Raw genomic sequence first — 25,647 nt, forward strand, 5'->3', positions numbered from 1 at the left:
TGCCTCAGCAATAATCTCTGTTATTGGGAAAAATAATGACCATGAAATAATATTTCACAATAATAAGTAAATTTATATAGCAGAACGTAATATATTTCACAATAATGAGCATTTTTTTCAAAATGTGTTCCATTATTTCACAATATCATTCTCACATTACATATGTGTCTTATTTATTCACATAGTTATTTATTTCATCATGACCTATTTATTTATTTAATTTTGAACACTTTGGAGTTCCATAGTTGATACCCTTTTCCAAGTCCATGATAGCAGGTGGTTGTAGGTTCAGACACTCTGCCTGCTTTGTAAACTCCTTCAGCTCAGCAGCAGTCAACCTAACTCTCCTACCTGAGAGACAGAAAAAGTGTTAGCACTGGGGGCTCATGTGAGGGCACTACGATGGCACAGAAGTATTTAAGTTATCAAGAATAAAATTATATCGGGGACAATTTTCAAACGTTACTGCATCCATTTGTAATCAGCAATATTTTGTAAGGTATTTTAGTACAATTATGTACAGTGAAAAAATATTTGGCTTCTTTCTGATTTCTTAGTTTTTTGCATATTTGTCACATTTAAACGTTTCAGATCATCGACCGCATCTGAATATTAATCAAAGAAACATAATTACAAAATGCAAATACAAAATGCCATTTTTAAATTATGGTTTTACTTTGTTAAGAGAAAAAGGCAGGCACAGGTCCTGTGGGGAAAAAGCAATTCCAACCCAACTTTCTCACAGCAATGTACATCTTGATACATTTTTTTTTCTTTTCTCAGTGAGTTTAAAATTTTGCCTTTTACTGTTATTTGGTTGTCCTCATCCTGACGGCAGTATTTGGAACCTTCAAGTATTTATTTAATGGCCTGGAAAAGTGGAAACGACTGTTAATCATTGTTTTAATGTTGTTAATGTTGTTGTAATTTGGAAATTAGTCACCAGCATCTCTTTCAGCTGTCATAAATTAAATGCATGAAGTTGGACCATAAGAAAAATTACTGAGTACTTCGACATTACAGTATTTAGCTGTGTCATTGTTCTTACTCAGGAGCTGAAGAGCTCTGACTGTGGTTCTTCCGATGGTGTTATTTGGGTAGATAACAAGGCAGTCAGGGCAGCCAGTATTCAGCAGGACAGCAGAAATTCGGTAAGTGTGCACTGTGGACATGTGCAAATACACACCAATCGATATATACTGAAAGTGTTGTGGCAACGCTCGGCACAAAGTCTAAATACGATCATCCAAATGTTTGTTCCCTCAGTAATACTCACCCAGAGTGAGAGTGTTGTTAACCAAAGTTATGTTGGTTTTCAATGTTAAGCACATGCCCATCCTTTTAGAAGATAAAATTAAAGAGATTTTTACATTAATATTATTTGAAAACAGTGTCAGTTCAGGCGAAACATGATCCTGTTCATTACCTTTTTTGAATTTGGAAAGTGTTAAATGTATTGGCTTCATTGGCAGCGGTAATGTTTACCCAGGTATTTTCCCTAAGCATCTGTACCAGCATTTTGGATCTAGGTATGCTTGTGCTCTCTGCAAGTATTATCCATTTGCCCAGCAGCTGAAACAGATGGTATTAGGTATATAAGATAACAAACATTTCATATTGATTTTTTTTTTTAAAGAAGTGATGTAAGAGACAGTCTGACTTGATTTCCGTGGATTTCATGAGGCTGGATTAGATTCTCACAGCTTGTCACAGGAGCTGAGCACCCAAGAGGGAGAAGGCTGAGAACAGCGACAGCAACATGAATAAACTCCATCATGGCTCATCTGCTGATGGGTTCAGACTTTGAAGTGTGTTCTCTAGTTATGAGGCTCAGCCCAGTTTAGGTGACATATTCGTCTGTTTTCGTGTCGTAATCTGAGGAAAGGAAGATGACAGAAAAACTGCATTAACCTAAGTAATGAAAAAATGCTGAAGTATTGTGCCAGCAATCCATAATGACACTAGCCACCTCCCTTACACTATTTCTATTGAATTGAACTAAAATGCTTTTCCTGGTAATTTAGTTTTTTTAATATAGTGCCAATTCACAGCAACAATTAACTAAAGGCACTTTATATTGAAAGGTAAAGACCCTTACTTCCAGCAGAAACATGTTCATCAGGTAATAGTCATGTGCTGCGAACAGTTAGGTGTGAGGGGAAAAAAGCAAACAGCAGAGTGTGACAGGTCAAAGGCAAGGAGAAAGATCCAGATCCAAGAAGAACCACTGCCTACTGCAGCATAATGGAGGGTTTGCATTCTAGGAACTCTGGGAACCACAAGTAAGCCTGCAGTCTGAAAGTGAAGTGCTCTCACAAGGAACTGTGAGGTCTTAAAGATATGAGAAGGCGGATTTTAAATTTGATTCTGAATTTAACAGAAAGCAAATTGCTACAGCATTCTGGATTGACCAAAGGTTGTCCGAGGGGGTTTTAGAGCAACTTGCTAATACTAATTCACAAAAATCATGTCCTTAACTTCTCTTAGCAAGGGGATGTCTACGTTATTTCAGACTGGATGACCCATATAGAGTGAGATGATCTTTGGTATTTTGCTGGCACGGAGTAAAAATGGTCACTAGAAATTAATACATTTCTCCATATATACTCATTAATACATGTCAGGCAGAAAAATTGTCTCACTTTCTAATTAAAGACTTTGATTTTAAAACCACTTACTGTGGACTGCAATATTGTATTCTGAATTTACTAAGAGGTACATCGATGTTACAGACTTCCTACAGATCGTTTTTAATCCAAGTGTCAAGTGACACACAAGGTTTTGTTCATCATAGCAAACCTTAGGTTTCATATGATGAACTGTCAGCAACTAAAAGAGAGACCAAAAATAAAAACAAGCAAAAATAAATAAATAAAATCAAAATAACATGTGAACAGGGAAAGAAAGGGAAAACCAAAAAAATAATGCACTATTAAAACACAGACTTTGACAAAATTTCATAATTTCCTCACCTTTAATGGTTGTTTTGACATAGTTTGTTTTCTGCTTTGTGTTCTAACACGTATAAGTTTGCCTAAATATGTTTTACAGATGTGAAATAATGTGAATTAAAGTAAAAACAAAAAAACTGGCCAATCTCTCCGATTTAAAGGGACATTTAGCAGAGATTAAAAGTACTAAACTACCAGTTCACAAACACATCAAAAAGAACATCCAGGACTCTCGCAACTCGATGTGCCATCTTGTTTTCTAATAAGCTGTTGAGGGCACTGAGCCCCTCTGAGGGCGGGAGGTTGTCAGGGCAGATTTCTGTGTATGCAAAGAATACAAATAAAAAACAAACAAACAGCTTTTATGACATAATAGTGACACAGTATGTTGAGAAATGTGCTGAAACTCTCACCGTTGTTTGGGTCCATCATAATGGGTGATGACATCCGGAGACATTCTGCTTGTTTCTTTAACGTCTCCACAACGTCAGGAGAGACACTCGTTTTCCTGCCTGGAAATAAAGAGCAAAAAGGGGGGTAACTAAAAGTTTTTCTACAGATTTTCATGCTTCAAAAAACAATAGTAAGAAGAAAAAAGAGTTCTGGATTCACACATGGTATAGTGGGATGTGTGTTTCTTACTGAATAGAAGAAGGCTGGTAAAAGTATCTTTCCCAGAGATGACTTCTTCATAAGCAAGCAGACAGTCAGAGCAGCCAGTTGGCAGGTAGACCTCCTTTAGGTAAAAAGGCTCCTCTGTATAAAACAAACAAAAAAACAAACAGTTTCGTGAGATTGGAAATCACAAGAAACTACGTGATTGCAGGTTTCCTCTGCATGTAAAACCTCTGTGGCCATTCTTTACTCACTGATTAACATTGTGCTGTTTTCAAAGACCACATTATACGTCATGCTCGAACAGTCACCATTTCTGTGAGGAAGAAAATAAAAGCATCAGAGCTTCAGAGATATCAAAATAAACATAGAAAATAAATATGTATAAATGACTTCAGCTATTGTGTTAAAATTGCTTAAGGGAGCATTTACATTCTCTGAGTCTGCAGGATATTGAGGACGTTACTGTTGGCAGTTGTAGTAACATTCAACCAGACGCTGGTCAGCAGGAAGGCCAGGGAACGGCTTCCCGGGAGGTCAGAGCTTCCCCCAACATATATCCATTTTCCCAATATCTGGAGCACACAGGCACAAGTTGAATTAAGTATGTTTAAAATACAAAACCCTATATTTTATTCAGAACAAAACATCAAAAAACTTGTTTAAATTGATTGGGTATAAAAAGAGCATCTTAGGTAGAGTTTGAGAGACACAAAGATGGAACTGTGGAACTATTTCAGAATAAAGGTCTGCCTGCAGTCCAGAGCTTTCACCTGTTGGAAACATTTTGATGTCTACAAACTGTTGTTAAATGAACGGGGGATGCTGCAGAGTGGTAAACAGGAGCTCGTCCCAACTTTTTTGAGATGTGTTTCTGCCAGAAAATTTGAAATGAGCTAATATGTTTCTTTAAATAGGACATTTATTCACTTTAAACATTTTATGTGTTTTCTGTGTTCTATTGTGAATAACATCGCAGCAGTCACATCACAAAAGGTGGGGTAAACCCTGGAAAGGTGACCAGTTTGTTGCAGGGCTAATATAGAGAGACAACCGTTTATACCCACATGTACACCTACAGCCAATTTACAATCAGCACTTAATGTAGCATGCATGTCTTTGGACTGTGGGAGGAAGCCGGAGTACTTCGAGAGCACCCATGTAAACACGTTGAGAACATGCAAACTCCACACAGACCAACTAGCCAGGTGCTGGATGCAATCCCAGGACTTCACTACCCCTAAATTTCAATATGAAGTCTTTAATTGTATTGTAATTCTGACAATGGATTGTTTTTTTTTCTAAATTTTCTCCCTCCAAGAGCCAATATCAGGACGAGTTTGCTCCAAAGCAACTTACCTCATCCGTGTTGACAGTTATTGGGTTTATCAGAGTGTCACAGCTGCTCACAGGAGCTGAGCGTCCCACCGAGAGCAGACTCAGCAACAGAACAACACACTTCATCTTTTAAATGTCTCCTTTCTCCTTTTCAAGATTTCCTCCTCCTTCTTTTGTTACTGCCTCCCTGTTTGCCTCCAAGCTCTATTTTGACTTCACAGCCTCACAGATTTCTCTGGATGCAGGATTTATTCACTTGTGCTGTGAACCTTTGCAGCAAAGGCAAACAGCAGGGGATGATCGAAGGAAGACTTTGACCTCTTTGAGGAATATCGATCCAATCACATGCAACAGGGAGCATTGTGTGGGCTGTAATAAAGTGCATTTGATGTTTTCTTTATTCACTGAGATAATCTTCCCCAATTAGTCACTGATACTCATGGATACATGAGATCACAAGTTTATCCTTTTATGTTAGTAAAATTAGGACTATTGCAAGTGTTACTCGGGTATCTGTAACACCCTCTATTTGCATTTAACTGACTCTAAGGTAACTGAAAACAGGGAAGTTTATTGTTGTCAGAACTCATAGGGTAGTCATCTGTAATTGGACCCATAACAAATGACAAATTAAAGAAAAAAATGTGACTCCTTCATCCAAATACAGACTCTATAAAAGCACAAACCTTTAGCGGTTTGCAGGTCTGGAGCATTCAGGACAAAAACACCAAAGAGGAAAGACATCAGCAATGATCTTAGAGATGCAACTGTTGATGCACATCGATCTAGGAAGGGTTATTCATTTCCAAACAATTTTAAGTATTCTACAAAAAACAAGATTATTCACAAAAAAGCAGTGGATATCCTGGCAAATTCAGTTAAGGGTCAGAGAAAATGCAAAAAACCCAAGAGCTACAGGCCTTAGCATACCAAATGTTAAAGTTCATATGGGTATAATTAGAAAATGGACAAACAAGTATGGCTTGTTTGAAATGGTTACCAGCAGAAAGCTTTTGTCTTAGGTTTGCAACAAACCAGAAGACTTCAGAGACAATGTGAGACAAGATCAAAGTAGAGAGGTTTGCAAATACAATTTAAAAGTAAATTCAGAAAAAAATGTCACATTTTGAAGAGTCGTTTTAAGATGCGGAAAATGCTTGGAAAGACAAAAAGAACACAATGTTTTCATTTCAATATTTTAACTCCTGGACACAAGATGCTTCCAACTTAACTGACAAGCCCAGTCTTAAATTGATATATAATGAGGGGATTTTAATATTTGAAGGCTTTCTGGTGTAAAACTCTGTACATATATTATTCTACACCACATCTCAAGGGTTGGTGTCCTTGATCTAACACAGCTGATTTAAATGGCTAAATGACCTCCTCAACATGTCTTGAAGTTCCTCAGAGGCCTGGTAATAAACTAATCATTTGATTCAGGTGTGTTGACCCAGGACACCGGCCCTTGAGGCCTGGAATTAGCACCTGTTCTACACGAACTCAATGATTGAAGTTAAAGAGGGTCCATTGTGATTTTTATTTTGTCATGTACTTTTTCAATGGTTGATCCTCACATTAAAGTTTCCTTTTTTAAATAAAGTTTGTGTGCATAGGATACACATCAACTTCAAAATGCTCAGCTTAAGACATTTTTTTTCTCCTTATAGCTTCTTTATGAGCAGAGAGAAACCAACCCACCTGACCTCCGTCTTGTATGATGCAGTCCGTCAGAAGAAAGATGTCTAAAGGCCCAAGTCTGGATTCAGGTGATGGTTGAACTGAGGGGCTACTCCAAAGTTCATTGTTACATAAATAAGGATTATTTTTAGACTGAATCATGCAAAGTTTTTTTTTTTTGGTTGTTTTTTTTTTTTTTTTTTTTTTAAAGAGTCCAGGAATAAAAATATAGAAAAGTGTGTATCAAGTTCTCTTTTAATCTGAAAAGAACCATACATATTTTCTACTTTATGAATTTGTGAACTAAAGATGCATGATGGCGAGACTATAAAATTAAAAATGATAAACATTATTAGGCTCTGGAGAAATGAAAACAGTAGACAAGTATTTATTCCAAGAAAGTCACAAAAAGACATCTTATCAAAAAGTGTTTAATTGAACTTAACTGACAGCTTTCTAAGGAAGTCTTCATTGGGGACAAGAACAAATGGACAACATACAAACAACAGAAGAAGAGCAAATTCTGCTGATCATAGCGACTATACAGTGAAATCTTTGAGCCTAATTTACAGCAGTGCTCTGAAAGAAGGGGCAGAGAGAAAAATGTGGTTAAAGACCAAATGATGTTTTGCCTGATCAGATGGAAAAGATGGGTTAGGAGAATGACCATTCCTCCTTCTCCTTTGCTCCATTTATTCTGAAGTGATGGTGAGGGTGAACGACAGCAGGGTGGAGGAGAATGGAGACTGATGGAGAGGAGAGTGACAGGGCCATCTGTCACTCAGCCACTTTCTGGTTTTCTTGGTCTCTCGTTCATTTTCTCCCTTTCTGGTCAGCATGGAGACAAATGAAGGGATGAAAGATGGGAAGTGGTCATCGCTACTCCATGGCTTCCTGATTCTCTTGGTCTGCGCTGATCTCCTCGCTGGCCTCTTTGCCCTCCTTGCTCCTCTTGCTCTTCTTGTGTTTGTGCCGTCTGTGGCTGTCCCCCTCCTCGCTGTCGTGCCTCCTCCTGCTACTGCTGCTAATGAAAGGTGAAGAGGACAGGAGAGAAAAAAATGATCGGAAGAGAAGGGCAGGTGTAAGGAGATGGGAAGGAAGAGGAGGTGAGAAAGACACACGGACAAAAAAAGGTTGAGATCAATACAGATGAAAGGTGAGAAGAAGAGAAATAGAGACGAGAGGGCAAAGACAAAGGAGAATGAAGAGAGGAACCGTGGGTTAGACAGGGCGGAGAGGTGGAAAGAAAATAAAGTATTAAAAACCTTCATATTTTCTGGGTTTGTCAGTTGATCAATTTTGTTCCTCTGATATTTCGATCCTCATATCACACATATGACATTTTTAATGACGACAGCAAATTGTCTGAAAATTCTTGGGGGGGGGTTGTTGTTAATGAGATGTCTACGACTGCTGATGTTAGCTCTGTGACTTCAGTTTACAGCTGACTTTTTAATTGTTTAAAAACACTGAATCTCTCAACGTTTTAGAAGGACAGATCTCGATAAAACTAACACTTCGTGAGCTGCTACTTCTTTTAGTTTAAACTCTGCTTTCATATGTAACAACTGAAAATTCGTAAAAGCTAAAATATTTCTGTTTAACTCACATGTTTACATTTCATTTCACAACATAAGCTTAGCTCTAGAACACCAACGCTACGTGATTAAAAGTCCAATCATCTTGGAACCCTGTGTGTGTTGTCTACGCAATAACAGCCAATATTTTAGGGCTTCTGGTTTAGTCGGTGTGTATCAGGACTAATACTTCCTGTTCCTCCCAGTGATCAGTGTTTAAGGATACAGATATTATTCATTAGTTCTAAAAAAATAATAATAATAAAAAATAAAAAAAATAAAAAAAAATTTAAAAATTGCAATAGAGTTTACTTAATGCAATCCCTTTTTTGCCTGCTCATATATGATTGGCCTGAACAGGAAACCACAGAACCTCCAGAATAAAAATTCATTGTCTGCAGAAATGCATGAATATTTACATAAAGTATCCATTTATAGTATTTACAGGAGTTAAACTAAGCCCAATAAATAAAACAGAGAGCAACTTTCATCAGCGTCAACTATGTGACAGGCTTTCACTTTTAAAAGACCAGAAAACTAACCAATAAATAAAATGTTCCAGTTTGGCAAATAAACTAGTTACACAACAGGGGTGAAAGAAAAACTGTGTTCAATTACCTGCGTGAGGATTTGTGGCGCCCCTCTTCTTTCTCTCTGTGCCGCCTCTCTCTGTGTCTTTCCTCTTTCTCCCGGCTTGCACGGTCACGGTGGCGTTCTGCGTAACCACGCTCTTGATAATCACGGTACCGATACCGCTCCTCGTCGCTGTAGAAGACGAAAAGGAAAGAAGAATTTACTTCATTTACATATAAAACAACTCAGTCTCTGTTTAAAGAAAGCGTCTTAACATAGATTTCTCTCCTAGATGTTGTTTATTAGTATAAGCTTCTCTGTCTGTGCTCTCGGTAACATTTGTGATGAGTTTGACAACCGCGTGACGACTATATGTATGATCACTGATACACCAATACCCACGAACAGCTGAAAACAAACTGCTCAAATTATTTGTTTATCCCTTTCTGTGGCTTTACAGATGCCATTCAAATCCCCCAGCAGCCCATTCACTACTGTTTTTGTCCCGCTGGTGCACCTGGTGTAGCTCATAGCTGAAGGGCTGTGCTCCCTCTCTCGTTCCCGCTCATGTGTCCTCTCTCTGGGTCTTTCTCTGTCCTTGTCTCTTTTGTCATCTCGGCGGGAATAATAATCCCAAGGTTTGGAGTTATCTATCATCGGAGGCCAAGGAGGAGGCACACCTCCAACCATGGGGGGAGGGTAAGCACCTGAAAACAAATGAAAGGGAAAGGTGGAGTTCATTTAAATAAAAATATGTAACTACAAATGGTGATGGTGCAAATGTATGCATCAACATGCATTTTCGTAGCGTTTGCCACATCTGTCACTGACAGCACCAGATTACATTGGTCTGTACCTTGAGGAAACGGATACGGAGGAACAGAGCGTCCATCATAACCTCCTGGATGGCTGCTTCGAATACACACAGAAAGGAAACATTACTTCAGTGTGTATGTGTGTGCGTGTGTTGTCCTTTTCACTGACGCAACGATTACTGTTCAAACAAAATCATGCAGCACCAAATGGCATTGATATGTTTCGTTATATAGTCATCATACCTTTTCTCAAGTTTTAGAACTGAATGAAAACACATTAAAAAACATGAGGCTGTGTTTCCTTACACATTACCCCAAGGTTGCACAGCTTGAATAACTAAGTGTGTGTGTGTGTGTGTGTGTGTGTGTGTGTGTGTGTGTGGGGGGGGGGGGGTTTTTTTTTTTTACTTTAAACTTTGCACCAAAAAAAAAAAAAAAAAAAAAAAAAAAAAAAAGGCCAAAGCAAAGTGTCACTGAATTGCAGGGTCAGTGCACCAGTGCACATGTTTGGGGTAGTAAAAAGAAGAAAACGGACTTAAAGTGTGTGCACAGGTGTAAAATGCAGCTGAAAACACTTGTGAATACATGTCTATATTTATGTTATGTCAAGTTGTTTTCAAGCTATACATTATGATGTTGCACTAGCTTTAAAAACATCCATATTTAAAGTGCTAGAGTTGAACTGCAACTGTGTGCATGTGTGTGCAGACGCATTACCTGTCCATAGTGGGGATGATAGAAGGAGGAGGCCCACTAGTTGGTGGAGGAAAACTAGGAGGAGGGACAGTAATGGGCAACCCTACAAAGAAGCAGAAGGAGTGAAGAGAGTAAACATGCTGAAAATATTGCATAACAATAATAATGATAATAATGATAATGACGATAAACAGAAAACTGAACTTACTGGGTGGGGGGATGAGTGGAGGTGCAGTACTGACGTTTGGTGGCGGAGGGAGAAATGGCGGTGGGGGAATATTTGGAGGAAGTGGTCCGGGAGGGAAGAATGTGGGAATCTTAGCAGGAGCAGGCTCAGCCTCTGATGTCGAGTGCTCAGAGATTACCTGCACAACAACAGAGAGATGAGGAGGAACACAGAGAGCAAACATCACACAGTTTTAATGTCTGTCGACATACTAAAAACAGCTGACTGATGCTATCAGAAGTTGAGTTTGCCATACTCTGTAACCACAAAGTCTTCTAAAATCCTGAGGCGTAACCCAGTGTGCACCTCACTAGAAACATGTCAGGTGGACAAAGTGCCGAACTACTGTCAGTACTGTCGATTCCTCCCCTTTGCATTTCCAGTTACTTTTTCCCTGCTGATTTTTGAGTTCATCAGTGAGAGAATAACAATCACTGCTCAGTATAAGGAATACGATTCATAGAAGGACTCACAAATGTCAGCAAATTCCTGGAGGGAGATTGCTGAAACCATCCTAATGGATGTGAGGGAACATACAAAGAAGAAAAAATGTTTGCCTCTAAAAATGAAAAACAAAACAAAAACCCACAACAAAGAGTGGGAATCCATGAAGGGAAAAAAGTCCAAGCATTTTATTTGTTTCTATCGGCTGGGTGTGCATATAAAACACTGGGGCGCGACCACAAGATAATTAACACACCAGCACGAGCATAAATGCCAACAACAATGCTGGCCACTTATGTAGGTTACAAAAAGACTCCCCACAGAAATCTAAATCAGGCCTTATGTTCACTGTGAAAGACGCATAAACAAACTATAACTGGAGGTTTTTCTTGTGAGTTTCTGTTTTTGCTTGTACCTGAATATTGTTGCCCTCTAGATTATGTCGGCGTCGACCCTCAACTCTGCTGATAGTTGCCAACTGTCCACCAATCACATCGATTGTGCCGCTCGATTTCCTTAAAAAAAAAAAAAAAAAAAAAGGCAATTTTTTAAAAATGTACATTAAGGTACCGAGCAGGATCCAAAGAAAATGGGCTCCAGCTACTTTCAAATGTACTACAGTCAAAAATAATGAGCAAATAAACTACAAGCCAAATTCACCAAAAAGTGTCAGTTTCTGTCTGGTAATTTAGTAAACCTGGGGTACGTATCGTTATGTACGCTGTTTTACCAGCATACATAACGACAGTACTCATTAACTATGGCAAAAACAACAACACTGAGATAAAGGCTACTTACCATGAATACTCACACTTTCTTCTTAAATTTAGAGATAAACATTATTAATTTAATTTTTATGTTAAATTATAAGTAAATTTGAATTTGCCAAGAAGTGATGTAGGACTTTTAGAGCATTACAACACAACAAAATTTGGCACAATTATTGTTTTATTTCGATTATCTTGTTTTGATAAATCAGCAGAAGCCATCATTCTAACTGAAATTAAAATTCAATTAGCTGCAGAGCCACCATGACACCATCATATCTGCAACAATCAGCCAAAGTTTAGATCTAAAACAATTTGTAACTTTCGTTTTACGCTTGGTTAAATCAGCCTTTTGGGTCTCAGATAAAAACTATAACACCATTAAAGAACACACTTAAGAAAATAGTGGTTTAAAAAGAGAAGACATCTTTAAATGGATTTTCCACCTATTTGTGTTGAAAGTATTTGTCATTTTTATTAGCTTTAACCTCCTAAGACCCGAACTCTTTCATGGCATGCATTTTCAATTTCTCTTTGCTATTTGGGCTGATTGGGACCCGATGAATGTAAAACAAAGAATTACCTGATTTTTGCTTATGAGAAAAATGAGATCCACAAATGAGGACACTTGTTTTAAATTTTGATAGAACAGTGGCAAGATAATGTCCCCGTAAGTGGATATCAGGCCCTTGTAGAGCACAATTTAGTATTTTTGTCTAGACAACCCAAAATGTGATGTCCACATACACCAGGTCCTAGGAGGTTTAACTTTAAAATATAAAATTAAACTAGTTTCTGATACTGTTACAATACAACTAAAATAAATATCATTATTAATGAAACTAACATTTTTAATATGATATGAGAACCTCACATAGTTAACTGGCCTGCTGTTAGTATTTCTTCTCTTTTGCTTAAGCTGTAAAGCTACAAAGACACATGCAAGTCAACTACACAAACAGAAAGAAACAAGGGTGAAAATCAAGCTGTCTTTGAGGCTTCAAAAGCACCCAGAGAAGCCCATTCCTTAAACATCTATGCATTTCCCATCAGGCCCCCTTAACCTCGGAGGGACAAGGCCATGCCCACTTACGTATAATAAGACATGTCCTGAGCAGGCGGGCCAGTCCACTGAGGGGGAGAGATCCTACCATTTTGAGACAAAGGACAGGGGTAATGAGAGTAACACACATAATAAAAACCATGGGAAGGCGCCTCATTTTAACCACAGGCACACTGGTGATTATTCTGGAAGTGGCCCAGTGTGTTTGTGTCTCCTTATGACCCAAGATGGTGCCTGCAAATGTTGGATTTAAAAACTGTTAACACAATAAACTGATGAAATTTTAACTTTCTTGTACCAAAACCATCAACAATTTACTCCTCGTCCTTCCGTTAAAGATGGCCAGTTAACTGTATGTGGTTGTTTTAAGCATCTTCATCCAACCTTCCCTAGCCCCATAACTGGATTCTGTACTTCACTGTGCGCTTAACCTCTACTGAAAAACTGTAAGTGTGTTTCTCTACCAAATATTAAACATGTGAATGTAGAGGCAGGAGTCTTACCTGGTGACCTGACTGACAGCAGACTTATACAAGTTGACAGGAGATGTGAAGTCTGGCTTTGAGGTGTGAACTGGCAAACTGGGCATGTCTTTTTCATTACCAGTTCTGCCCTGCTGAACCTGGAAAAGAGCCACACAAAAAAATTCATGTGTCTTCTGAAGGAGAACAAGGGTGCTGATTTTAAAGTAGATACGGTCAAGCAATGGTCATGCAACAGTACACAAAATTCTAAATTTGTCATCATGGGTTTGAAGTCACTGTGTAGCTGCATGTTTTTGGAAACATATTGGCTATATTTCTTACAATTAAAATTCAGATGCTGGTAGATTTCCAGCAAAATACCTAGATACAAAAATAACATGACATAAATGTCTTTGTTCTTTCCCCTGTAGGTCAACTGACATCAAAGTATGTCACTGACTCTGGTTGCTACCACATTGCTAATCGCTTCCTGTGCGAACGCCCTGTAGAACCTGCCTCCTAAAAATGCAAGCCTTTACTCATTTATCCACATTACCACATGCTCTGCGTTGGTGGTTAACTGAAGACAAAAGCTAAAACATGTAGTGAGGTCAGACAGCTTTCCCCTTTAAGTTACGTAGCCCTGTGACCTGTATGGAACAGCTATGAAACATTTAGCCGTTAGATCTGCTAACGTTTAGGCATTTACACGTTGTATAAAGTGAAATAAAATGCTCAAAAAGAAACTGAGGGTTGGTGGAAGCAGGAGCTGAAGTACAAAAACAAACAAAGACAGAGCCAGCAGTGGTGCAGTGATATCTTACAGTGATCTTGCTTGTCACTGAGCCAACTGTAGAGACCTCCAGGCCCATACGCAGCCTCTTCTGTTTTTCACAGTAAGCCTTCCATGTGTCTTCATTGAACCCATAGTTGAAGTAGTCTGACAGATCGGCTCCTACATAGAAAAAAAACAAAAACATGCACATGCTCTGATTTTCTTTTTCTTTTCTTCTTTTTTTACTGAGGAGCAAATATGGATTTACAGATTTGGCTAAGACTGGATCCACGATGTCAACCTTGCAATTTTCAAAAAGGAAGGAATAGCAACCAGTTTAAAAAATTAATACCATATTTCTGTTGACTAACAATTATGGACTATGGAATGGAATTTGAGACACATGGTCATATTTGTGTACTAAACAGCAAACATCCTGCAACTTGCACAATGTGGTGTCTAAAATATTAAGAAAATCTCTACTACAGACTTGATGCAAAAGATAAAAGGAGCAGTGACTTCTGCTTGTCACAGACAGTGACATTAAGCAGATACAAAATGTAGACAATGGTCTGCAGAGCTGTGCATAGGACTAATGCACAACCACGCTAGTCATTTTAGGCTCTGATTAGAGGGTGTTAATGACCACAAAGCAAGAGTGCCTCCACCATGTAGCGTTTTGTTAAGGCTGGCAATACTTGGAAGACCAACAGGGTAGGCAACCATGAGTCGTACAGCTACAGAAAGTGGAAAGATGATGGCTCCAGAGACAAACACCACAGCAGGCTACTGTTTACAATCTTTTCATAGATTCACCTACGGAAATCTTGCAAGTTTTAATTCTTCTACCTAGATCTCGTAGACTCAATGTTTTCTTTCGGTCATTTTAGCTGGAGCTGTTCTACTATAGAATATTTTTTGGGAAGGGGGATCAGTAGAGTAAAAAAAAAAAATTGTGTGTTTGATTTCTAACACAATAAAAAGCATTTAAAAAGAGAGAGATCGGTAGTAAAAATGAAATTTGTAAGACATTTATTTTTTCTCCATATGATATAAAATGCTTATTTACTCACTTTTGGAGGCAGCCTCTGGCTTTTAAATATTTTGTCTATAAAAGCAAAGACACAGACACAAGCACACACGCACCTGGTTTCCTCCATGGTTTCTCTTCAAAAGACTCCATGTCCACCTCTAGCACTGGAACACCGTTAATGTTTCCAGGTGCATCGAGATCCACTCCCTTCAGCTTTGCGGAAACTGAAAATAAACAATACAACAAGTTACAAGAAGACATTACAGTAATGAAACAGGCAAACTGTCTTTATTGTATGTTTTTATTCAGGAAAAAAGAGATTAAGCCAGTAGAGAACGACACCTTGTCCATAAGGTCTGGAGCCTGTTGATTTGATGTTGAGGTTGACAGGTGGGGCTCCATAAGTTCTGGGAGGAAAACAACAGTATTAAGACTGAATGAAACATCCCAACATAAACTTCAAATTACAATTACCATATTCACATTACCCTTTCAGTTTTTCAGCAAATTGATTTATTTAGCTGTTGATAGCTCACTTGAACTTATGTGTTCACTGAAGCATCCTGTTTTATAAGTGGATCAAAAAGTCCATTAACTCCGCCATGTCAAAGCATTAAGAAGCTTGTAGTACAAACAGCTAGTGTTGACTCACTCATTAGGATTCCATATCAAGTCATTATGACATTTGAGATTCTTCCTGGCAGATCCTCTCAGGAGGAGCTTACAGATCTCTTCACAAATGTTCAATTGGGATCTCTGTTTATTTCAGAGACTCAAGGACAGTCAGAATTTTCCTGAAGCGACTCCACGTTCGTAGTTTCCTTACATTTACTGTGGCACTGATAGTCTAATCTAAAGTTACTGCATTGTGAGGTTTGCTTCGAGGTTCTTTTTGAAATATTTATTTGTTAAATTCTAAATAGTTTTCCTGCTCCTGCTACTGAGAAGCACCCCACAGAGCACGATGCTGACACCACCACGCTACATCACAAGGAAGGTACAAGCAAGGTGATGAGCCATCTCCAAATCAGAAACCTCACCCAGCAGCTTTTATATAAACCAGCCACAAACTGTAAAAATATGTACAACAACACAATTTGCCTCAAACGTACGTGTACTGTGGCGCTCCGGTTTTTATGTCTCCAATCGTGACACGGACATCATCGTCGTCATCATCGCTGTCGCTGTCGCTCTCCACATCCTCGCCTGTAGCCTCACCTGTGGCCTGAAAATCCAGAAGTAAAAACAACACAAGAAACATTCATTGAGTTGGAAATAAGTTTGTAATAAAAACAAACAAAAATTATTGAAACTGTGCATGTAAGCTACACACCTCAGACGCAACTCCATTTCCTGTAGCGTGCGCAGCAGCATCATCTGTTGAAGCATCAGCAGGGGCACTGAAAAAAACAGACACAACAGACCAAATATAAAATTTATTCTCAGTCCAAAGTTTCTGGGTCCAAAATCTCACAAAGTTTTTCACCTGGGTGGAGATCTGGTGACTGTGAAGGCCACAACATCTGATTTGCATCATTTTCATACTCTTTAAACTATTCAGTCATCAGAGCACTGACATCCTAACAGAGGCCATTCTAATAAGGAAGAAAAATTTAATCAAAGGATAACTTATTATCACTATCCTATACACTATATTTACTTGCAGTGACCCTTATCTTAAAGAAAACAAGTATTAGAAAAACAAAACATGCCACCAAAATGTCACTTCAAACATAAAGCTGCCACAGCATGACCTCACTGTAGAGTTCAAGGTGTTACATTTTGTCCTATTATCTATCTGTATGTTAAAAAAAAAAATAGGAGAAAATTATGTTTCAAAAGACTATTAGTTTGTTTTTAAGTCTCCCTTAGTAGCTTTTAATTAAACTAGATATGTACACATACTCATGTGACCTGCTGCCTTTTTTGTTTTTTTAAATATGTTTAACCACTTTTGTTATTCAAATTTAAGCACATAATGTAACTGTAAGATGTCTGTATGTTATGTGGAGCCCAAGTGATGATATATCAATAAGCCAAAATTATTTTTGGCCTGTCACAGATATGTTCGATAAATCTGTCTAAGGCTGAGTATAATTTAATAATGGTGTCATTATAAAGCATTCACTATGAGCCAGAGGTACCTTTACTAAACAAGATTAGATTAAATTACACTAATTTTATTCTTTGTGCTGCTGCTGTAACAGAGTTTCCCCCTGTAGGATCAATGAATCTATGACAGCAGCAATAGTGCCATCAGCATCTGCAGCACATGTAGCAGAGTATAAATGAAGAGATGATGTGTAGCTTTAACGACTGACAAACAACATCCTCATAATTTTCTCTTTTCAATAATATTCTAACATACTAGATGTAAAGCAATCTAATCAGCCAATCACATAGCAGTAAATGCATCTAGCATGTGATTTTAGTTTGGGAGCATGACATGGCTGATTTCAGAAATCCACTGGGATTTTCCCATACAACCATTTCTAGGGTTTACAGAGAATGGACTTGGGAAAATAAAGAAAGAACTATCCAGTTCTCTCAATGCCAAAGGTCAAAGGTAAATGGTCGGGTTGATTCAAGCTGAGGACGGCAGCAGTACATCATATAACCAAATAACCAACCAAAGAATTGGTTTCTGCTGCAACATTCAGATGGTAGGCACGAATATCATGACAGCATTGACAAATCCTGCCTTGTAGCTGCCGCTTAGCGTTGTTAGTGATGTAATGGAGTGGGAGATATTTTTAGTTTGGCTCCCATAACACCAACTGAGCATTATTTAAACACCATATTCTACCTGAGGTTCTCAGGTAGGATACAGCCTACCTATATCTCATCAGATTCTCATGGATGTACAGCGATTCATCAGTAGCAACTGTGTGATGTCATGAAGTCAACATGGACCAAAATCTCAGATGAATTCATCCATCACTTTGCTGAATCTACGCCACAAAGAACTAAAGCAGTTCTGACAGCAAAAGGCGGCAAAAGTCCCTCCCCAGGGATACAGCATTAGCTGAAATCCACCTCAATAAATCTAAAAATTATTAAAAATTTAAATACTTCTAGAGTTCGTGAGAAGTGATAGATGTACTGAACTATATTACCTTTGCTAGTTACTTTGCCAACGCTCGTTGACCCTGAAATGTGTTACACACAGAGGGTTTTGTTGTTTTAAATCCAGACTAAGACTGAATTATAGTTACCTGACAGCAGCGTTCAGCTTGGCTTCCTCATCCTCGTCTTTGCTCTCCGACTCATCTGGAACAGAAATTAAAAGCAACTGAGTTCATTTATCGTTATCTAATATATATTTAACTAAAGTTTTGTTTTAAAACTAACAAGGTGAGCTGCAGAAAATACATACGCCACTTCATAGTCCAGTTAAACGTTATAACAAGCCAGAGTAACACTCAAATGATTTGACTCGAGCGGTGCAGCCACAACAGGCCGACCAAAAACCCGCTGCTAGCTTAGCTTCCAGGCTAACACTCGTGATTAACGGGATAGCGCACAGTGATATCTGTTGGTTAGCAGTTAATTAGGAACATAGCGAGAGAGATCGTGTTCCACGTCTCTGTCGGTTCGAAGGAACCGTTTCTGCGGACGTCAGGTGGTTGTTTTTACCTCCATACAGCCATTCCTCCTCCTCGTCTCCGGCGCTGGCATCAGTGGTGGCTGTTTTGTCAGCTTCCTCCGCAGACATGTTCAACTTACACGGAGAGCTAAACCAGCAGCGGCTTCAACAGCTACAAGCTTCAATAAAGCTCACAGGTGCAAAAATAACAGTACAACTTCTCCCTTTATCGGGGAAACGTGGTTATGTACATAAATTATGTCTTCATAGGTTCATTTCCAACCTTTGCGAGTCGGAGTGAACCCGGAAGAGATTGGTGGCACCCCGCTAATGTCAAGAGTGATAGGAGAAAACACAGCGCCCCCAGCGGGCAGAATAACGGCTCCTTTTTTTTTATGTCGCTTTTTTTTAACACGTGAACAGTGAAAGAAAATCTAAAATTCAGTAACAGGAATGATGGCGGTTTAACTTTCAGGAGAATTAAATAAAACGTTATTTTGTGCTGTAACAATTAGTTAGATTATTTTTCAAAGTAACCACCAAATGCATGTCCAAAAGTGCTTCTTCAATCTCTTTTCCAGCTCTGCTTTTCTTTTAGGAGAAAGTGAAACTTTGCTATGATAAACTTTATTACTCAGTACAACTTGAAGGGCATTTAAAGCTCTTCTGCAGATGTTGGCTGCCTTTTTATTCCGTTCTCTGTGAAGATGATCCCACACTACTTCAATGATGTTGAGGTTTGGGTTCTGGGGAGGCCAATCCATGACTGATGATGATCCTTCTGTGTTTTTGAATCCAGGTATACTGTTACTGCGTTGGCACTGTACTTGGGATCATCGTTATTATGAGAAATAAAGCCGATGCCAGTCAGACAGACAGAGCCTCCATCATGTTTTATAGTTGGCCCTAGAGACTCACTGCTGTACCTCTCTCCTGACCTCCTCTGTACATAGTGAGAATTCCAATCAAAATTTTCAAATTTGGATTCATCACTCCAAAAGATCTGTTGCCACTAATTTTCAGTCCAGTTCTCATGTAATCTTGCATACCTCAGCCTTTTGTCCCTGTTTCTCTTCCCTTCCTTCACTAAGAAAGGCTTCTTGCTATCTGCCCTTCCACTGAGAACATTTCTGAAGAGGCCAGATGCAACTCTCAGCTCCTGGGTCAGGTCTTTGTGAGATTTTCTTCTAGTTCTTAAGGACATGGTGTTCAGATACTGTTCATCTGCTGTAGAGAGTTTTTTAGGCCTGCCACTTATTCCACTTATTATTTTTTTACTGTTCTATTCCAGTTTCCTCAAATGGTTTTAATGGATACCCTGCACATATCCTGAGTTATGTCAAGTTTTTCGCTCCGCAGTCTAGACTCTCGTGGTGGTGAAGATAAGATGGAGGCTTGGATGAGTGGTTTGCATGAGGCGGAATTGGGGAGGAGGTGGGTTGCATGAAGGAGTCTGCAAGGAAGAATGAAAGATGCCCAGTGCAATGTAAAGTACATAGAGTGGAGGCTGATTGGTAGAAAGATGACTGGACTAAAGCAATGATGTCAGCATTGAGTTTTACAGCGTGGGAAAATGGAAGTGATGTAAAGAATAGACTGACAGCCAACCACGTAGGAAAGCAGACAGATGAGTCAATACTAATCTTCCTTATTGAACTTACATACTTGCGCTTCATAAATGGGAACAAATTTTGTGGTTTTTGACAGGCTTCAAGTTACCAAAGTGCCAAAGCATACGGCTTATTATCTGATCTTAGCTTCTCTGCGAAGATTTCGTTATGTGTTGACATAACACATTTACCTGATAAAGGCCAGACACAAAGCCTGGACTGAATATTGGTGAAAAAGCAGCCAATGTCCACAGAAACCCCCCCGGAAAGCGCAGTGTTGAACAAAAGTATTGAACAGCACCACTTTAAAGAATAAGAAGGAAGTCTGGCACCTGGAAGCAAAAATTTACAAAACTAGGGTTGGCATAAGACTTGTGCAATGTGCTTTACATTTTTCATCTTATTAAAGAAAGTATAAGTGTTGTTATTGATTGAAACCCTGGTAGCAAATTTTCTCATATTCCTATCTCCACAAGCATTGGGGAAAATGAAGCCCCTCAGGGCCTCACCACATGCGAAGCATAGCAGAGCAGGATAAGCACATGTCCAGATGATTTAAAAAACCACTGTGTACTCCATTTAGCTGAGCGATTTTCAAGCTCCTTGTCCTGCACAAAGGCTCAGTGTCACGTCTTACCATGGTGCTTTCATCGTTCATTAAATTAGCTCCCCCCTGCACTTATGCTGTAAATGATCAAAGTGCCTGATCTGTTTAAGAAAGTTGTGTTTGAGTCTGAAGGTAGTACAGCCAGTGGCCTGGGGCACACACTGTACCTCGTGTAAAAGGCCATGTAGGCGCTTCAGCCTCCCATTTGTTTGCATTACCGCCTGGTAAATTGACATAAATAAATCTACTTTTGTTTTTAGTATATCATGGGATGCCACACTTAATATAGTGTAATGTGTTTTCAGCTGAACTATTCAGTCCTTCGAAATGTTTTGATGTTTCTCATAATCTGTTGGCTTCTGTCTATCCATGGAAAAATGTGTAGCCAGAGGTAAAGGTGGTACTGGCTTCCACTGAAATATGTTTAGACCTTTATTATTTTGAAGATTTGAATATATAAGCCAACTAATGTATTACACAGTTTTATTATAAATAAAGTTATACACTTCTAAGGATACCTTTTACCTACAAAAAGCCAGGGAAGCACCCCTGAATATATTTTACAAAAGTGCATGGACATGTAGATATTCTTTGTGAAGATGAGCACTCTTCCATTTGTAGAACAGCCTCCACTCTTTTGGAAATGTTTCTGCAAGACTGTAGAATCTCACTGCAGGGGTTTGCTCCTATTCAGACATTCAGCAAGGCTGAATGTTCAGCTTATACTACTTTGATATGCTGCAAAAATGAATAAAGATAGCAGCTATACCAAAGTATTTCAAAGTCTATTCTGGACAGTAAGTTGTTCATGCATTTCCCTGACTCTAGCTGGCTTTGATAGAAGTGAAACTTCACTGGACAAGGTAATCATAAAAAACTAAAACACAAAGAAGTTGTGAGGGCAAAATTGCAGGTTTTCCAAGGACAATGCTAGTTTTACAGCTAAGCCATCTCTGGAACAGCAGTAGAAGCAACTAAGTACATTTCCTTATGCAGGCTACTTCAATAAAGCACAATTTTAACGTTATTATTTCTTAGTTTTGGACTATTTTATCTGTATTCTTTATTTTTTGGTTTATAGCAAGTAAGTTGTTACTAATGCAAATTATAAGCAATAAATAAATGATGTTAAACAATGTTATGTGTAAGCCAGAGGTTCTAAAAACACAAGAGCTCTTCACCAAAGCCAATGTACTATATTGTAATTTTAAGAAAAGTAATCCAGATTCACAACAAAATTTATTGAGGTATTTCTCTGGTCGCTATCCACTTCTCCACCAGGTTTCATGAAGTTCAGCTGGGTGGTTTTCGTGTAATCTTGCCGACAAACAAATATCACTAGAAACATACCTCCACATCAGCTCCTGCCTTAGAAAAGGAATAAAGACTTAAACTTTGCCTCTCTCAAAGAGCTTTTATAAGTTTATAACCTCAAGAAGCAGCTGCAGACTCATCAGCAGCGAAAAGACTTCTCATGATTGCTGTTGTGGTTGTTTGCACAAGAAGTTGCCTGCTAATGCAAAGAAAACTCTTAATGCATTTATGGCCTCTGACCAGTTAAGTGGAGCCACTTTAGCTTTGTCAGTAAAGGACAAGGAAATCTGTGGATTCTCTCCCTCTCCCTCAGTTTTTACAGTGGAAATTACACAGAGGCGTGGCCTGAGTTCTGACACTCACTGGTTTATCTGAGGCTGAAATTAAATTCATTTTTATGTAGTGCATGCTCTCTCTCACAGGGAGAGTGAAAAATGGGATGGTAACACTATAGTTGTGATTATATTGATTTTTTTCCCCCCATACCGTATGTGAGAACCACACAGGGGTTCATATCACGGGAATCTACTGTATCACATCATATGTGTGGGCTTTTGTGTGGCTCCCCCAAGTTTACGGTGTATTCACACACACACCACACAAACACACACACACACACGTACAGGGACTAATGGTCTCAAACTTAAACTGATCATGGAAATTGCATTTATTTCATTCACTCTCTCTCCCTCTCACGCGTCTCTCTTCCAGTCTGTTACTCCTCTGTGTTTTCTGATCACATTCCCTCCCTTTGTTTCCTTTATACCCCCACCTACTTTTCACGCTCTTTTCTCCCTTTTCTCTTTTCCCTTCCATTTACTCAAGAGCTATTTCAAGTCAAATTTACTTAACTGAGATGACCGTAATTAGATAAAGTCTTGCAAAGCATCTTTTGAGACAAAAAGACAACAAAGCAGCTTTTAAACTAGAAAAGCACATCTTCCCCGAGGTTCAGTGCCAGGGTCCTGTTTCTTGAGAGAAATGATACAGATCTAACAGCCTGCTCCTCTGCCATTACAGAGTAGGAACTTGATTTAAAATAAAATGTGGTTGAACTCTCGGATGCAATGGCAAAGGTCAAAACCACAGTGGAAGGAGATAAAAGCGGTTTGGAGGGAGTTCAGTTTGCTGTGTTGTTGCCTGTGTTTTTCCTGCAGGCAGTGATCTGCTTTGACACACTGTGCAGCTTCTCTTCGCCTGTTTTTCCCTGACGATTCCTCTGCCTTCTCTCTTCTCTCTCTGTCTTGTTCCTGTCTGCTTTTCATCCTCTTGCACCTTGTTTATCTTTATTTCCCTTTCTCCCCTTCACCCTATGTGCCACCCTGTCTCTCTCTGAGTTTCCTCCCTCCCTGCATCCATCCCTCTCTCCTTACGGTGGATTAGAGAGGCTTACAGCCTAGTCGATCCTAATCGGGTTTATCCAAGCAGAGGGCGATCGTTGGGCTATCAGTAATTACACACGCTGATATTAGCTTCCCCTGATATGCACCCTGGCACATTTTCAATCCACATCATCTCTTTGGATCAAACAAATGGTTATATCAACAGTATGATGCAATGCCAGCTTAACATGGCATTTTCTCCTTCTTTGTTTTGCAATACAAAGATCCATCTGTTCTTTAATTACGGACATTTCATTCAAGCTAAGGCCTTGCAAAATAAAAGATCTGAGATTGTTTTAAACTTTTTTAATGTGAAAATTCAGAATATAAAACTTTTCTCTGCTGTTGTTTCAAACAACAGTTCGACATTTTAGAGTTTTTCATCTATTGGAAAAAGATGAAAAGATCTCTGTCAGTTTCATGTGTTTCTGTTAAATATGAAGCTCCAGACAGCAGGCAGTTAGGTTAACTTAGCACAAACACTAGAAACAAGGAAACAGAAAGCTTGACTCAGTCCAAAGTGCTTGCTGATAGGGGGATGTGTGATCTTTCTATATTGTAGGTTTCAGCTTATTTACAAATCAATTAAAATGCAAATACTAGTATGGTAATATATAAAATATGAAATTGCACTCCCGAAAAGCTATCATCAGCTTATGAACAAGGACCCAAACACACCAAATACATATATAATTCTCGACATACGTAATCATACCAAAAATATTCTAAAATTAATCAAGCATCCTGACGCTTCAAACGGGCTTCAACAATGCATCCAGACTGTGGCACATAAATACAGTAGTATAAACCTTACAGGACCACCTTTTACCTTACAACAGAGAGCCATTGCAAGGGGGGCGTGGTATGAAAAGGGAAAAGAAAAAAAAACGCTTGGACACTGCACACAAATGCAAAGCAGGAGATGAAGCATACACTGTTCCAAAAAATAGTAATGTCAAAGTATTTTACTGTATATTTTACAGTTTTGTACTGTCTTTCTAGAATATCATGAAATTTAGTAGACTGTGATTTTACATGTCAAAGGTAAAATTACATAACATCACTGTAAATATAGTAAAACACAATTTACTTGTTTTTTAAATATATTTTTTTGTACATATGCATATTTAGATTGTAAAAGTCCATTCAGAAATGTATCATAATTTCACAAATATTTGTCTGTTATGTGAGAGAATGATCTGTTAAATCCAACTGTAATACTATGGAAAAATATATAAAATGATCGAAAATTAATGAGAATAATCAATAATTAAAGGAGTATTTGAATTATAATTGTGCTGAAAATTTCATGTCATAGGTCTGATTCAATAATTCAGAGGTAACAAGTGAAAATATAATTAATAGGAATAAAAACTAAAAAAAACATATAAAACATTGCACGGCCACGCTGTGCTAATTATATATTTAAAAAAATAAATGTAGAGGTAGGAATTGCAATTAATATAAATCTCAAAGTATTCACAACATTCCTAGACAGAAATAGGCCTCTGCACCTGGGGTGAGGGTGTGGCCATGAAAACAATGTGACATGCCATTGGATGTTGGGACACATAATAACATGACGCTAAGCATCGGCCAATGAATGTGAACTAACAACCACAAGGTCGCGGGTATGGATAGCAGTGTAGGAAAAAGTCCTAATATAAAAGTATTTTACTGTGCATTTTACAGTTTTGTTCTGTTCTTCTGGAATATCATTAAAGTTACGTAAATAGACTGTGATTTCACATTTCAAATGTAAATTAACGTTAAATCACTGTAATGTAATAAAACATAATTTTCATGATCATTAAATGTATCTGTCTGTACATATGCATATTTAGATTGTTAAAATACATTCACAAATGTATCATAATTTCACAAATATCTGTCCGTTATTTGAAAGATTGAACTGTTGAATTCAAATGTAATGCTATGGAAAAGTATATAACATGATTCCTATAAGCTTGTGTTACATCACATAAGTATTATTATCATTGCTATTTAGGGCGATCGTGGCTCAAGAGTTGGCAGTTCGCCTTGTAATCCGAAGGTTGCCGGTTCGAGCCCCGGCTTGGACACTCTCCGTATTGTGTCCGTGGTCAAGACTCTTCACCTACTGGTGATGGCC

General features: G+C 38.5%; 3 protein-coding genes across 7 annotated transcripts; all 3 read right to left on the reverse strand.

The window, feature by feature from the left end:
• Positions 1-62: 62 nt before the first annotated feature.
• On the reverse strand, positions 63-1,791 carry LOC146385459 (uncharacterized). The gene is made up of 5 exons (XM_084931162.1): positions 1,661-1,791; positions 1,427-1,572; positions 1,277-1,338; positions 1,049-1,162; positions 63-351 (listed from the first exon to the last, which is right to left on the reverse strand). Exons 1-5 carry the CDS (start codon positions 1,775-1,777, stop codon positions 209-211), a joined length of 582 nt encoding a protein of 193 aa, XP_084787288.1. The 5' UTR covers positions 1,778-1,791; the 3' UTR covers positions 63-208.
• Positions 1,792-3,141: 1,350 nt separating this feature from the next.
• On the reverse strand, positions 3,142-5,183 carry LOC146385460 (uncharacterized). Its single transcript, XM_084931161.1, has 6 exons — positions 4,926-5,183; positions 3,999-4,141; positions 3,821-3,882; positions 3,594-3,707; positions 3,365-3,463; positions 3,142-3,270 (listed from the first exon to the last, which is right to left on the reverse strand). Exons 1-6 carry the CDS (start codon positions 5,028-5,030, stop codon positions 3,143-3,145), a joined length of 651 nt encoding a protein of 216 aa, XP_084787287.1. The 5' UTR covers positions 5,031-5,183; the 3' UTR covers position 3,142.
• Positions 5,184-6,999: 1,816 nt separating this feature from the next.
• On the reverse strand, positions 7,000-18,938 carry fip1l1b (FIP1 like 1b (S. cerevisiae)). Of its 5 annotated transcripts, none has more exons than XM_084931164.1 (16): positions 18,654-18,938; positions 18,233-18,287; positions 16,351-16,417; positions 16,130-16,242; positions 15,360-15,424; positions 15,131-15,241; positions 14,034-14,164; positions 13,249-13,367; positions 12,776-12,829; positions 11,331-11,430; positions 10,454-10,610; positions 10,267-10,348; positions 9,591-9,643; positions 9,252-9,441; positions 8,780-8,926; positions 7,000-7,608 (listed from the first exon to the last, which is right to left on the reverse strand). In XM_084931164.1, the coding sequence occupies exons 1-16, from the start codon at positions 18,730-18,732 to the stop codon at positions 7,464-7,466; spliced, it is 1,668 nt and encodes a 555-aa protein (XP_084787290.1). In that variant the 5' UTR covers positions 18,733-18,938; the 3' UTR covers positions 7,000-7,463. The 5 variants fall into 5 exon arrangements, with proteins under 5 accessions (XP_084787290.1, XP_084787291.1, XP_084787289.1 ...); XM_084931165.1 differs by having other exon boundaries at positions 7,000-7,605; positions 9,591-9,646; XM_084931163.1 differs by having other exon boundaries at positions 9,591-9,646.
• Between the last annotated feature and the right edge of the window lie 6,709 nt (positions 18,939-25,647).

The sequence above is a fragment of the Perissodus microlepis genome, chromosome 6, assembly GCF_051167445.1.
Source record: "Perissodus microlepis isolate ML-2025 ecotype Zambia chromosome 6, ASM5116744v1, whole genome shotgun sequence".
In the NCBI taxonomy this organism is placed as follows: Eukaryota; Metazoa; Chordata; class Actinopteri; order Cichliformes; family Cichlidae; genus Perissodus; species Perissodus microlepis.